Here is a 14,609-nt window from a genome sequence, read left to right as displayed (position 1 = left end):
TATCAAGGAGTTAGTCTTTGTTTCAATTCCATGCTGGGTACTTTGTCAGAGAGCAGCAGATTGGCAGCAGCAAATCACAAATATTTAAAGGAAACCTGAAGAGACAATTGGGATAAAGCAGTACCTGGCTTAAAGCTCTATCTACATGGATGTGTCAAAGGTGGGAGAAACAGCTATTGTCATGGCATGTGCCCTCAGCAGCAGTAATCACCTTTCACCTCTTCTCCTTCAGTGGCCCAAGGGCATAAGATAAGACCAAGTATCATCTACTGCTCAAATTATGAGCAAATTTGGTGGCTCAGATGGTAAAGAGTCTGCTTGCAATGCAGGAGACCTGGGTTTAATCCCTAGGTCAGGAAGATCCCCTGGAGAAAGGAATGGCAACCCACTCCAGTATTCTTGCCTGGAGAATTCCATGGACCAAGGAGCCTAGTGGGCTACAGTTCATAGCTGCAAAGAGTTGGACATGACTGAGTGACTAACACTTTCACTTTTTTTACTTTCTCCCAGAATAAAGAACCACTTCCCTTCTAGGGACCAAGCAAGTACCTTTTGACAAGGGGAAAAACCTGACAGATCTTAAAGGGGGATGCTTGGTCCGACTCACATGACATAAATCCAAGTTTTCATATAGTACTTCATTTTAGCTCTCTGCCATTGCTGCCACTACACACACAAAGCCAAATATGCCTACTGTTACAGCCAGCATGTCTACATATGGAAAATTATCCTGAGGGGAAAATAAGATATGCATTTAAAGATATTTGGGTTTCCCAGGTAGCTCAGATAGTATAGAATCCACCTGTCAATACAAGAAACCAAGGTTCGATCTCTGGGTCAGGAAGATCCCCTGGAGGAAAGAATGGCAACCCACTCCAGTATTCCTGGCTGGATACTTCCATGGACAGAGGAGCCTGGTGGGCTACAGTCCATAGGGTCGCACAGAGTCAGACATGACTAAAGTGACTTAATATGTGTGCATAAGGATATTTATTAAAGAATTATAAAGGTGAAAAATTCTAACTAGCTTAAATTGAACTCGTTAACTCATTTAACCTCTCTGAGGCTCCATTAGCTCACCTGTTCAAGGGGGATACAATAGTACTGAGTTGGCCAAAAAGTTCGTTCAGATTTGTCCCTAAGATGTTACAGGAAAAAAAAAAACCTCAATGCAAAACCTCTTTTTGGCCAACCCAATACTTCACCTGGGGAGAAAGGACAGGTTGGAGCAGCAATATTATAAATTATGCCTCATTGGGTAAAGGTGATATTTAAAGTAAGTACTTAAAAGAGTAAAGAAATCAAGCAAGTTGATTCATGAGGAAGAATTTTTTAGGCAGAGGGAACAGTTAGAGCCAAGGCGCTACTTTTGGAGCAGAGGGTACCAGCAGAGTCACAGGCACTCCCCTCCCTCATAGGAGGGATGGGGAAGGTCAAGGGGAAGAAGACCCTTAGTAAACCGCACAGGATAATTCTTATGCCAGCTCAGAGCAATCACCTAGTATGAGAATATGAAAACAGTCTAAATCAGTTTCTTGAGTGGTACTTTGCCTATGAACCATAGGCAAAGGAATGACTCAAGAAATTCTATGTAAAATCCCCCAAACTAATACAGATTCTGGCATTAATCATCAACTCTACTTCGAAGAACAATTTTGTTACTTGTACACAAAGAAGAAAAAGTCTTATTTTTCATCATGGTTTTTCATAATGTATTTCAGTTCTTCAGCATATGGAGTTTGATAGCTACTGCTGCTGCTACTGCTGCCAAGTTGCTTCAGTCGTGTCCGACTCTGTGTGATCCCATAGACGGCAGTCCACCAGGCTCCCCCGTCCCTGGGATTCTCCAGGCAAGAACACTGGAGTGGGCTGCCATTTCCTTCTCCAATGCATGAAAGTGAAAAGTGAAAGTGAAGTCGCTCAGTCGTATCTGACTCTTCACAATCCCAGGGACTGCAGCCTACCAGGCTCCTCCACCCATTGGATTTTCCAGGCAAGAGTACTGATAGCTACTATATTTCTTAAATTTCTTATTTCAATCATTCAGACCTTAAGTAATATTTACTTGTATTATATGACTTACAATGATAGTCATAATTGAGAGCCAAAAGGTAGAATTGCCATCTGCAAATTTCTTGAACCACTCAAAACATACTTTTTGATAAGTTGCTTTTTGAGAAGTGAGACACAAAAGGCAAATATAAATACTACTACCTGACAAGACAAGGTTCAGTAATTTAGAAAAGAGCTAATATAACTTCCAAAATGTAAATATTACATGTAGTTTTCACATAAGCCTACATAAGTTTATTGTCCTTTGAAACTCGATCTTTAAGAAAAAGCTTTTTGACCATACCTAAAAGAAATTGAAATGGCCACTTGAGCAGAGTCTGATAATAAAGATATTATCAATCCCAGCTTCCACTGGCTGATGAATGCAGCATGGGACACAAGAAGATGATCTGCAAATCTACAAGCAGAACCTTCCAGACTGGATCAGAACAGACGGGGTTCACTTAACCATTCAATGATGAATCTGATTGAAGCCAACATCAAGGACACCTATGCACTTCGCCAAATTCCAGAAAAGTTTAGGAACCATTGAAACCATTTGTTGAGGAAAAAAAAAAATTAGACAAACAGTTTGCAAGGGTAACTAAATAGAATTTTTCTCTAAAGTCTGAGTCACATCTTAGCAACATATTTAAATATATATATATTTATATAAGCTTTATTCAAGCCCACTATCAAAATAATTTAAAATCTTCAAATAATTTCTCCTCTTTGTAGACTTACTTCCTTCATTTGTATCTAATCCAGGGGAATACATGTTCAGGTTCTGATGGCATACACTTCTTAAATGTCTTACATTTCTATTCTGGGACAATCTTTTTTTTAATGATAAACTTTTAAAAAAATTAATTAGTTGCTTTGTTATTGGCTGTGCTGGATTTTCATTGCTGCCCGCGGGCTTTTTCTAGTTTTGGGGAGCAGGGACTACTCTTCGTTGTGGTGTTTGAGCTTCTCACTGTGGTGGTTTCTCTTGTTGCAGAGCACCGGCTCTAGGGCAAGGGCTCAGTAATTGTGGTCCAACTGCCTTAGTTGGCCCGAGGCATGTGGAATCTTCCTGGATCAGGGATTGAACCTGTGTCTGCTGAATTGGCAGGTGGATTCTTAACCACTGGACCACCAGGGAAGTCCCTTGAATACTCTCTTTTATTTGCAACTGTGTATCTTGACCAGAGATTTTAGAACATCCTTCCTTGTTTGTTAGATTTTGTGTTGCAAATTCAAATACAATTGGGTTAATGCAAACAAAACATTTTTATTTGCTAAAGGATATAAGGGAAAAGAGAAATTCTTTATTTCAAAAAAAGGTAGGATTTGAGAATTGAAATGCAAAGATAAACATTTGAGGCTTCTTTTTCCCATTTGAGGCTTTCAGTTTTGAAATAAAATAGTCCCCGAATACCCTTAGAGTGCTTATAAATACTATGACTATATTATTTCAGTCTCAGAAATAGAAGCATAAAACTCAACAAAATTTTTTTCATCCCATATTGGTTGAGACCTGATTATAAATAAATTTTCCCCCATCCCCCAGACTTCTCCCCTTACAGTCTTTCTGTGAGGAGGTGCTCCTACTGCTAATGGATATGCTAAGGCTTCATTTCAGGCCCTCTCTGTCCTTCCCAGATTTATATGCCAACTACTCTCCTTAGTTTTCACTCTATTTACCATCTTTAACCCAACTCCCCACCCAGCATGCTAATTATAGATGAGTATGATAGCTTAGAAACAGGGTCATGCCTATTTTTAAATTTGGAGTATAGACCAAGGGTTCACTAAAATCTATTTTTTAATGAATTATTGTTTTCCTACAGTGTAGGTCACTGAATTTGGACTGACTCTTCACTTTCAAACATGAACTTTGCATTTTATTGATCTCTACTTTCCTGAAACAACATGGGAGCTATCTCTCGTGTGAGGGCAAAGTAGAGACAGAAAAGATGAGCTCTCATAAACATATGTGTCAGTGAAGTAGCAAAAACCTCAAGTCATCATCTAGAAGTACTGCCGACATTGTTAAAAGCAGAACTCCAAGGCGGTATGGAAGGTGGGAGCCAGTCATAAAAAGGAATTTTTGTTGAGTCGATAAGCCATGGCCAACTCTTTCCTGACCCCATAGACTGTATGTAGCCCACTAAATGCCTCTTTCCATGGGATTTCCCAGGCAAGAATACTGGAGTGGGTGTCTTTCTCCAAGGGGGCTTCCTGACCCAGGGATCGAACCCTCATCTCCTGCATTGACAGGCAGAGTCTTTATCAATGAACCACCAGGAAAGCCATAAAAAGGAGATACATACAATAATATATAAGTATGTATATAAAGAGACTCTTCACTATTTTTAAGTGATTAAAAGTCAGAGAATTTAGAAGTCTATGATTTCAGTGTGCATAGCTACTCATCTGACTCCTATCCCAAGACACAGTTGCAGAAGCAGGGACAGTCATTACAGAGTTAGACATCATTCTCTGAGGCAGCAGGTCTGGTGGGAAAGAGACTAAATGCTACCAGTGACGATGGTCACCAAATGTTTGTGTGCCTGGCAATCAACTAGGTCTGCGGCTCCAATCAGAGCAATAGTCCAGGGCAGTGGGAGATGACAGACTTGGAGAAAGCCCAGAGACATGCCCTCCCTGATCTATCCACAATGGCAGATCTGAATGCTTTATGCAAGAAGGGCTTAGTCATGGCAATCTGAATGAAAGGAAAGTGCAGAGACTAGTGCTCTTCTTGAACCTATGTGTGTGCCAAACATAGTTCTTACAGAGACTGTGTGCTTCATGTGGTGTGACTTGGGGTGCCTTTGAGATGACATGGCTGTGCATATCCACAGCAGGCAAAGGAACCCCAACTTCTAATTTTAGTGTTGCCCATGATTATATTCTTTGCAGCCAAAGATCGAGAAGCTCTAAACAGTCAACAAAAACAAGACCAGGAACTGACTGTGGCTCAGATCATGAACTCCTTATTGCCAACTTCTGACTTAAATTGAAGAAAGTAGGGAAAACCACTAGACCATTCAGGTATGACCTAAATCAAATCCCTTATGATTACACAGTGGAAGTGAGAAATAGATTTAAGGGACTAGATCTGACAGATAGAGTGCCTGATGAACTATGGACTGAGGTTTGTGACATTGTACAGGAGACAGGGATCAAGACCATCCCCATGGAAAAGAAACGCAAAAAAGCAAAATAGCTGTCTGGGGAGGCCTTACAAATAGCTGTGAAAAGAAGAGACGTGAAAAGCAAAGGAGAAAAGGAAAGATATAAGCATCTGAATGCAGAGTTCCAAAGATTAGCAAGAAGAGATAAGAAAGCCTTCCTCAGTGATCAATGCAAAGAAATAGAGGAAAACAACAGAATGGGAAAGACTAGAGATCTCTTCAAGAAAATTAGAGATACCAAGGGAACATTTCATGCAAAGATGGGCTCGATGAAGGACAGAAATGGTATGGCCCTAACAGAAGCAGAAGATATCAAGAAGAGGTGGCAAGAATACACAGAAGAACTGTACAAAAAAGATCTTCATGACCCAGATAATCACGATGGTGTGATCACTGACCTAGAGCCAGACATCCTGGAATGTGAAGTCAAGTGGGCCTTAGAAAGCACCACAACGAACAAAGCTAGTGGAGGTGATGGAATTCCAGTTGAGCTATTTCAAATCCTGAAAGATGATGCTGTGGAAGTACTGCACTCAATATGCCAGCAAATTTGGAAAACAGCAGTGGCCACAGGACTGGAAAAGGTCAGCTTTTATTCCAATCCCAAAGAAAAGCTATGCCAAAGAATGCTCAAACTACTGCACAATTGCACTCATCTCACATGCTAGTGAAGTAATGCTCAAAATTCTCCAAGCCAGGCTTCAGCAATATGTGAACCGTGAACTTCCAGTTGTTCAAGCTGGTTTTAGAAAAGGCAGAGGAACCATAGACCAAATTGCCAACATCTGCTGGATCATCGAAAAAGCAACAGAGTTCCAGAAAAACATCTATTTCTGCTTTATTGACTATGCCAAAGCCTCTGACCATATGGATCACAATAAACTGTGGAAAATTCTGAAAGAGATGGGAATACCAGACCACCTGACCTGCCTCTTGAGAAATTTGTATGCAGGTCAGGAAGCAACAGTTAGAACTGGACATGGAACAACAGACTGGTTCCAAATAGGAAAAGGAGTACGTCAAGGCTGTATACTGTCACCCTGCTTATTTAACTTCTATGCAGAGTACATCATGAGAAACGCTGGGCTGGAAGAAGCACAAGCTGGAATCAAGATTGCCGGGAGAAATATCAATAACCTCAGATATGCAGATGATACCACCCTTAGGGCAGAAAGTGAAGAGGAACTAAAAAGCCTCTTGATGAAAGTGAAAGAGGAGAGTGAAAAAGTTGGCTTAAAACTCAACATTCAGAAAACGAAGATCATGGCATCTGGTCCCATCACTTCATGGGAAATAGATGGGGAAACAGTGGAAACAGGGTCAGACTTTATTTTTTTGGGCTCCAAAATCACTGTAGATGGTGACTGCAGCCATGAAATTAAAAGATGCTTACTCCTTGGAAGAAAAATTATGACAAACCTAGATAGCATATTGAAAAGGAGAGACATTACTGCCAACAAAGGTCCATCTAGTCAAGGCTATGGTTTTTCCAGTGGTCATGTATGGATGTGAGAGTTGGACTGTGAAAAAAGCTGAGCGCCTAAGAATTGATGCTTTTGAACTGTGGTGTTGGAGAAGACTCTTGAGAGTACCTTGGACTGCAAGGAGATCCAACCAGTCCATTCTGAAGGAGTTCAGCCCTGGGATTTCTTTGGAAGGAATGATGCTAAAGCTGAAACTCCAGTACTTTGGCCACCTCATGCCAAGAGTTGACTCATTGGAAAAGTCTCTGATGCTGGGAGGGATTGGAAGCAGGAGGAGAAGGGGACGGCAGAGGATGAGATGGCTGGATGGCATCACTGACTCGATGGACATGAGTCTGAGTGAACTCTGGGAGTTGGTGATGGACAGGGAGGCCTGGTGTGCTTCGATTCATGGGGTCTCAAAGAGTCAGACACGACTCATCGACTGAACTGAACTGAACTGACTGATGACTATAGTAATCCTGAGTCATGTGTTTCTTCCCTTTTTCCTGCTTTTGCATTTAAGAACAGAATCATGCAATTGTTCAGACTGAGAGTAGTCGTGAAAATGAATGATTCAAGGTCCCCATTTTATGAATAAATTTTGTAAGAAATAATAATAAGCTAACAGTAATTAAGGAATAGGCACTGTTCTAAGTGATTTACAGTTGGTATTTTCTTTTAGTTTTCACCACATTGTTAAGGAAGATGCTATTATTATCTTCTTCTTCTTTTTTTTTTTAGGTGGGGAAACTGAGGCATAGAGGCTGAGAGATGGTTCCAATATTAGACATGTGATGATGGAGCTGGGATTCCAATCCAGGCACTCTGACTCCAGACTTACAAGCCTTGGATAGCAGCATTGTAAGTAGAATTGTCCCTTGGTATCCACAGCAGGTTGGGTTTGGGACACAACTCACTGACCACTACTCTGGATACCAAAATCCTAGATGCTCAAGTCCTATATATAAAATGACATAATATTTGCATATAACCTATGCACATCCTCCCACGTACTTTAAATCATCTCTAGGTTACTTGTAACATCTAACACAATGTAAATGGGGTATGGTCAATCTGCTGGTGTGTGGTAAAGTTTTGCTTTTTGGAGCTTTCTGGAATCTTTTTTCAACTATTTGTGATCCAGAGTTGGTTCAATCCACAGATATGGAACCACGGATATGGAGGGCTGCCTTTAACTCTATGGAGCAACATATTGATGAAACTTTGAAAGTGGTGGTGGGAGGGACAGAAGGAGAAAGTGAGCAGGGTCACACAAAGATAAGAATCTTTAGGTCTTGGAGAGGGTGGAATCATTTCTACTCTGCTTTAGAGAAGGCCCATCTGGAAAACAACACTTAGGGGAAATGAATTTTTTACTTTGGCTCTAAACATTCTGGCCAAAAAAAAAAACCAAAAAACTGGGTTTTATGGGAACTTGGGTTAAGGGAACTTCAGAGCAGTGGTTCTCACATTGATTATAGAGCCCTTTGGAAATATAATGAAATCACTCAGATCTTGACTCTGAAAAAACACATATACATAATGAGAAAAAATTGCTATATATCTTGGCTCTTCTCTTACCACTTTGGAGCAGTCCCTTGGAGCAATCTGACAGGCTGTATCCCAGGCTATAGTCCTCAGAAAGTCCACTGAATAAAACACAATTCTCAACTTTTAGATTGTGCAATTTTTTTTTTTTAAGCCAACTCTGGCTTAGGGCTAAAACAAGTTGTTTTTAGTCAGTTTTTAGAGGGGAGCATCTATTTAGTGACATTTATTAAATTAGCATACATTATTTTTGATAACATTCATTAAGCTCTTTTTAATGACTCCAGAAATTCTCAACATGATCGTTGGTCCACAGTTTTCAATGATTCAGGCAAGTTTGTGCAAAAGAAACAATTGTAGCAGAGAAGTTGAAAGTAAAGCTTATTTCCCAGTGTTTGGGCAAAGCCTCCTTCCTAGACCATAGCACAGTCTCTTACTGTTACTTTCTTGCTAACCTGTCCCCCAACTAGTTATAGTGCTTTTTGTGGTGTATATTAATATATACAGGCTTCCCTCCTGGCTCAGATGGTAAAGAACCCACCTGCAATGAGAGAGACCTGGGTTAGTTCCCTGGGTTGGAACGATCCCCTGGAGAAGGAAATGGCAACCCACTCCAGTATTCTTGCTTGGAGAATCCCCACGGACAGAGGAGCCTAGCAGGCTACGGTCCTTGGGGTTGCAAAGAGTCAGATATGACTGAGCGACTAAGCACAGCACAGCACAGCATTAATATACATAATGGAATATTACTCAGCCAGAAAGAAAGAAAGAAATTTTGCCATTTGCAACAAAATGGATGGACTTGGAAGGCATCATGATAAGTGAATTAAGTCAGACCAAAAAAAAGACAAATACTGTACTGTATGATACCACTTATATGTGGAATCTAAAAATGACAGCAAACTAGTGAACAAAAAGAAAGGAAGCAGGCTCACAGATAAAGAGAACAAATTAGTGGTTACTCGTGGAGGGAGAGAGGGGAAGAGGAGCAATGTAGGGCCAGGGGGGAAGTTATTGTAGGATTACATGAAATCATGTGTGTGAGACTTGAAAATTATAAAGCACGCTAGAATTTAAAGAATCTTTCATTCAGCAAAAAAAATTAAAAATAAAAAAACTAAAAGACATCTCACTCCTTACCGCCTTCCACTATCTAGAACTTCAATGGCTTCCCACGCTTCTTGGTTGGAAATGTTAATAGGCTATTAACTCACTCTACATTTCACAATCCAGCCCTTGGTATCTCCCATCTCCTCTCAGGCTCCACTCCTCTTAGCCTTTCTGAGCTTCCCTCGGATCCTTGAACAGAGTTCACTTTCTCACTTCTGTATCTCGGTATGTACAGTTCCCACACACTGAACACTGTCTGCTCTTTATCGCCGCTTCCTCATCTCTACCCAACAGCTATTTATCCTTCAGGAACCAGCTAAAACGTCTCTCTGTTACAGGTTTTTCCCAAGCCTCCAATTAGACAGAAACCTCCCCTCCCCCCACTAAAGCACAGACTGACCCTAGAGATATTACAGGTTCTTATCCAGACCATCCCAATAAAACGAAATTGCAATAAAGCGAATCATGAAGTTTTTGGTTTCCCAAATGCATATAAAAGTTTTGTTTATACTATAACACAGTCTATTAAGCATGCAATAGTATTTTGTCTAAAAATATAATGTACCTGCCTTAATGTAAAAGTATAATATTGTTAAAAAGGCTACCCACCACCTGAGCCTTCAGTGAGTTATAACCATTTTGTAATAGTAATGACAGATCACCATAACAAATACATTAATAATGAAAAAGTTTGAAATATCATGAGAATTAATAGAATCTGACACAGAGACAAAAAGTGATTAAATGCCATTGGAAAAATGGACTTGCATGATGCAAGATTGCCACAAACATTCAACTTGTCAGAAAAAATGCAATATTGGCCAAGCACAATAAAGTGAAACACAATAAAATCAGATCTGCCTGTACACTTCTAGAGCACCTTGTTCTCATTCTTACACTCATTACAGTTGACTACAATTGCATGTTTAATGTCTGTAAATTCTGAAAGATTGGAAATCACTTCTGTGTTGTTGAATTCTACTTTCATTTCCCAGTGTCTGATATCCAATAGATAGTTGATGAATCTTTACTGAATAAGAATGAATGAATGCATAAAAGCAACATATTTCAAGGTTAATAAAGTAGAAAAGGTTATTTTGAAGTCTGAGAATTAACACCCAATAATTTAACTATGACTCTCTCATTTGTTATATTTTACACATTTCCATTGTTTATAGTCAAAATTCTGTCAGGAAGGAATTTTCCCCTTCTCTAAAAAATCTTTTGTTTTCTTGGATATAAATATGTTTTCTTGTTTGCCATGAAACATTTGTAAGATGGCTGGAGCATACGTACTATGTACATTTCATCATGAAGAAACTGATATTCAGGCAATTTAAGGGATTTTTTCCTAAGTCTCAGAAAACCCTGACCTTTTTGGACTGCAACTCTTGTGTTCTTATACCTACAGGATATTTCATTAGACAGTGGACATTTAATTTTTTATTCTTGCATGCTAATAAAAAACAGAAGTGGACTCAGGAGACCAAAATGCTAGTCCCAACCCTGCTATGTGCTTGACCATTTAATGTATCCTTGTAGGCATCCTTTTCATCTATGAAGTAGAGAAGTTGGATTCATGATCTTGAAGACATCTCCTATATTGCTATGAACAGCAGGAAAATAAAAACTCGAAGTAAAATTTTCAAAGAAACTATAGTGTCAATGTCTTGTCATAGATGCACACAATAATTGTCCATTTATAGAAAAATGTCATAAAATCAGACTATAATAAATATTGAAGCTATGTTGGAGAAAATATCAACTTGGGTAAATCACTTTAATGGGTTTCCTCTCGACAAGATAATTCCCTTTATTCCCTCAATTCCCATTCCCTTGCATGGGAAATGAAAGAAAAATAGTATCAAAGGCAGCTTAGAAGTTGAAAAATAAATGTATTCATTCCTTCATTCAGAAGAAAAAGTATCCATTGAGCATTTTCTATGCACTGTTCCAGGCCCTGAGAGCAGCATGCATGTCATCAGGCTAGAAGATTCAGGGTGGGGGATGGGAAACAGTCAGTGTCACCATTGTGTGCCCACCACCAGGAAACAATACCCTGTTAACATTTGCTGAAAGGAGAGAAAAGGAAGGAAGGAGAAGCATTATGCTCAGTAGAACCCACACAAGGCTTCCCTGTTGGCTCAGTGGCAGAGATTGCAGGAGACATGGGTTCAATCCCTTATCCAGGAAGATCCCACATGCCACGCAGCAACTTGGCCCGTGTACCGCAACTATTGAGCCTCTGCCCTACAACCCCGGAGCCAAAGCTACTGAGCCCACATGCCGCAACTCCTGAAGCCTACGTTCCCTAGACCCCGTGCTCTGGAACAAGAGAAGCTCGAGCACCACCACAGCTAGAGAGTAGCTTCCGCCCTCTGCAACTAGAGAAAAGCCCGCACAACAATGAAGATCCAGCACAGCCGAAAGTAGTAAAAATAAACAAATGAATAACTATTTAAAAACAAACAAAAAAGAAGAGCCTACACAGAACTCTTCAGAACAGATTCCTGGTGCAAAAGAGGCCCCCCACCCCGTTTCTTTTCCACCAACAAGCTATATCCTTGAACGCCTGCTTGCTAGGCAGAGAAAATCTCTATTTCAAGTCACAGTCTGGGATTTACATGTAGCAAAGATGGCTCTGCTCCCAGGAGCTTTGGGCATATTTAAAAATCTTGTGACTGGAAAAAGAACATTAGGAACAAGCTGATTGAAAAACACTTCGCTTTTCCATATTAAGGTTTCTGTCCTCTTTGCCTGTTCCTCAGTAAACCCCAGAGAGGAAGACAGTGCTTTGTTCTCTTACATTCATTCTGTGCATTTCTACCTAGGAAGAATTTATTTTTATTTATGAGTTTATGAATTTTATGAATGCATACGTGTGAGAATGAACACTGAGCATAAGGTAAAAATCAGAACAGATGCTAAATGTAATTTCTTTGATTTTGAGGTTTTGCTGTTTCTGATTAGCTAAAAGGAAGATGTAATTTTCACATTCATGTATATTTCAGATCCTTTAAATTATTGCAATAACCATGTTATAAGTAACAAAAACAAAAAATATAATTTCCCCCAAAATGAATATATAATAGATCACATCACATATTTTCATTTTAGATCCTTTAAATTCCACACATTATCACTGCCTTCATCCAACAATCATTTGGGCTGGTTTTCCTTGATCTTGAAAAACTCAACCTTCACAACTGTTGCTTTTTCTCTACCAATATTCCCTCAATATTAGTAGTAATAGTCTTGAGACTTTTAAACTAGACATTATCAATCCACAAGGAACTGTTTTTTAAGAATTTTACAGGTACCTTTATCATTAAAAAAGTTTAGGCCACAGTTCTCTGCCTTGCCTTCTCTAATCCAGCATAAAAGAGGTTACATCTTACTAGGAAATTGTTCTATTTTTGTTCATTTGATTTCCTTTATAATTTCCATGTTTATATAGTATTGAAGAAAAAACTACATGCATTCTTCTTAATAGGAGGTCAATATTATACCTTCAGAATTTCTTCTAAGTTAAAACTTTAATTCCGAGCTAATCTTGAATTATTAGAATATTAGAAATGTTATTTAAAAAAAGAAATGTTATTAAATATTTCACATACTTGCTAACAGAGCACATGTATATTTCATATCCTTTCAACGGGGGTTGAAATTTCTAATTAGTCCAGATCAGGCACAATTATTCCTAAAACAAACTACAAAACTGAACTTTGTTCCTGAAAAAAAAAATCATGAAACCCAAAAAGTAAATATTAATTCTATATTTCTGTTTTGTCATAACATGAATTTGTAATTTTAATTTAAATGCGCATTCCCTGACCAAGACTAATATTTTCAGTTGTCTCTCCCTTCAACAGGTAGACCAGTGTAAGTTTTCATTGCCTGTTGAAATAGACAAGGTTAAACCTCGTCTAAACCTATACTTTGAATACTTTCCTCACTCACAAGGGCAGTTCATTCTCACTAGAGTGCGTTCTGTGAATTCCTAATCTACATTCTTCAGTGATCTGGCAAATAGATGCCTCAGGGGCAGTACAAACCTTTATTGGTCACTTCCCAAGAGACTTCAAAGAGCAGTAAATTCTCCACAGGAAGTCCGGCTTCCCACCGAGGCAGCCCACCTAGGGATGTCACAGATAGCGATCGACCTCGAAGCATTCTTCCTTCAGTTCTCCCGCACTTTTGGTCTCTCTTGCGGTGAACTGTTATCCTAGGAGTGATGCGTGATACGGACGCAGAGGTTCAGAGCTGGGAGATGGCAGACTTTGGTAGCTTCTCATATGAAGTAAACCAGCAGAAATAAATCTCATGGACTTCCCAGAGAATTCCCAATGGAAGGCGGAATCCTCAGCTCCTTTTACACTCTTTCTGGGGAGGTCCAGTGAGGACACTATCTCTGATCGATATCTACCCAAATAACCCAGAGCAATCACAAGTAAAACCCACCAGCTTAGGGCTTAGGTAAACACTCTTAGGATAACAGATCTTTACAGGCTCATCGTGACGTTAGCACGGACCTTTAACCCTTGTCCTCTAGAACAAACTCACACACAGTCACTGGTACTTATTTCATCACCTTCAAAGTGATCCAAGAATAGCAATTCCACTTATAAAGTATGCAGATCATTGTAGGTTACATATAGAATTGACTGGGACATGTTTCTAAGCTTCAAATTCTTTAGATTTCCTAAGTGTTATTTTTTCTTTTGATTCCCATTTTTAGATCAATAAAAACATTATTTCTAGTTGTTTTAGTCCACATTGACAAATTGAATTTTGATGATAAATGTTGATCTTGGTTTCCCTTTCCTTGATTACTTTTCTTAAAAATTTCCTTATGAAAAAGTATAAATACCAGGATGAATTTAGGTATAATATACGAAGAATGTAATTTTGATCAATGATCATCAGATCATTTTAATGAGGTTGTAGAAATTAATTTTAGTCAATTTACCTCAAATATTATCAAATTGATAAAGAATAATTCAATGGATGGGAAAGATTGGAATAAATATAAACAAAATTTTTACAATGGTTTTCTTTAGGTGGTAGTGATGATGATTAATATTTAGGTCATCTTTTCTGTTTACTGTTATCCTACAAATTTTCTGCAATAAACACATGTACATATAGTCATACCATACACAGAACAAGGAAAGAATTTTTGAAAGTACAATCAGATCACCTCCTGATTATTTCACTCTCACTCTCATTACTTTGGATTTTTGAAATTCCT

At 39.0% G+C, this 14,609-nt stretch overlaps 1 protein-coding gene across 4 annotated transcripts in view; it reads right to left on the bottom strand.

Moving 5' to 3' along the window:
- Positions 1–13,792, bottom strand: part of GYS2 (glycogen synthase 2) — a 58,573-nt gene extending 44,781 nt beyond the window's left edge. Inside the window, exon 1 of one of the 4 annotated variants that reach the window (XM_061417672.1) lies at positions 13,414–13,792. In XM_061417672.1, coding sequence (XP_061273656.1) covers positions 13,414–13,531 — 118 coding nt within the window. In that variant the 5' untranslated portion in view covers positions 13,532–13,792. Of the gene's footprint in view, positions 1–2,356; positions 5,276–13,413 lie in introns of those variants that run through there. The other 3 variants (XM_061417670.1, XM_061417669.1, XM_061417671.1) reach the window with 3 other exon arrangements.
- Positions 13,793–14,609: the final 817 nt, after the last annotated feature.

Source organism: Bos javanicus, chromosome 5 (assembly GCF_032452875.1).
Source record: "Bos javanicus breed banteng chromosome 5, ARS-OSU_banteng_1.0, whole genome shotgun sequence".
Classification (NCBI taxonomy): domain Eukaryota; kingdom Metazoa; phylum Chordata; class Mammalia; order Artiodactyla; family Bovidae; genus Bos; species Bos javanicus.
This window is presented reverse-complemented; position numbering and strand designations above follow the sequence as displayed.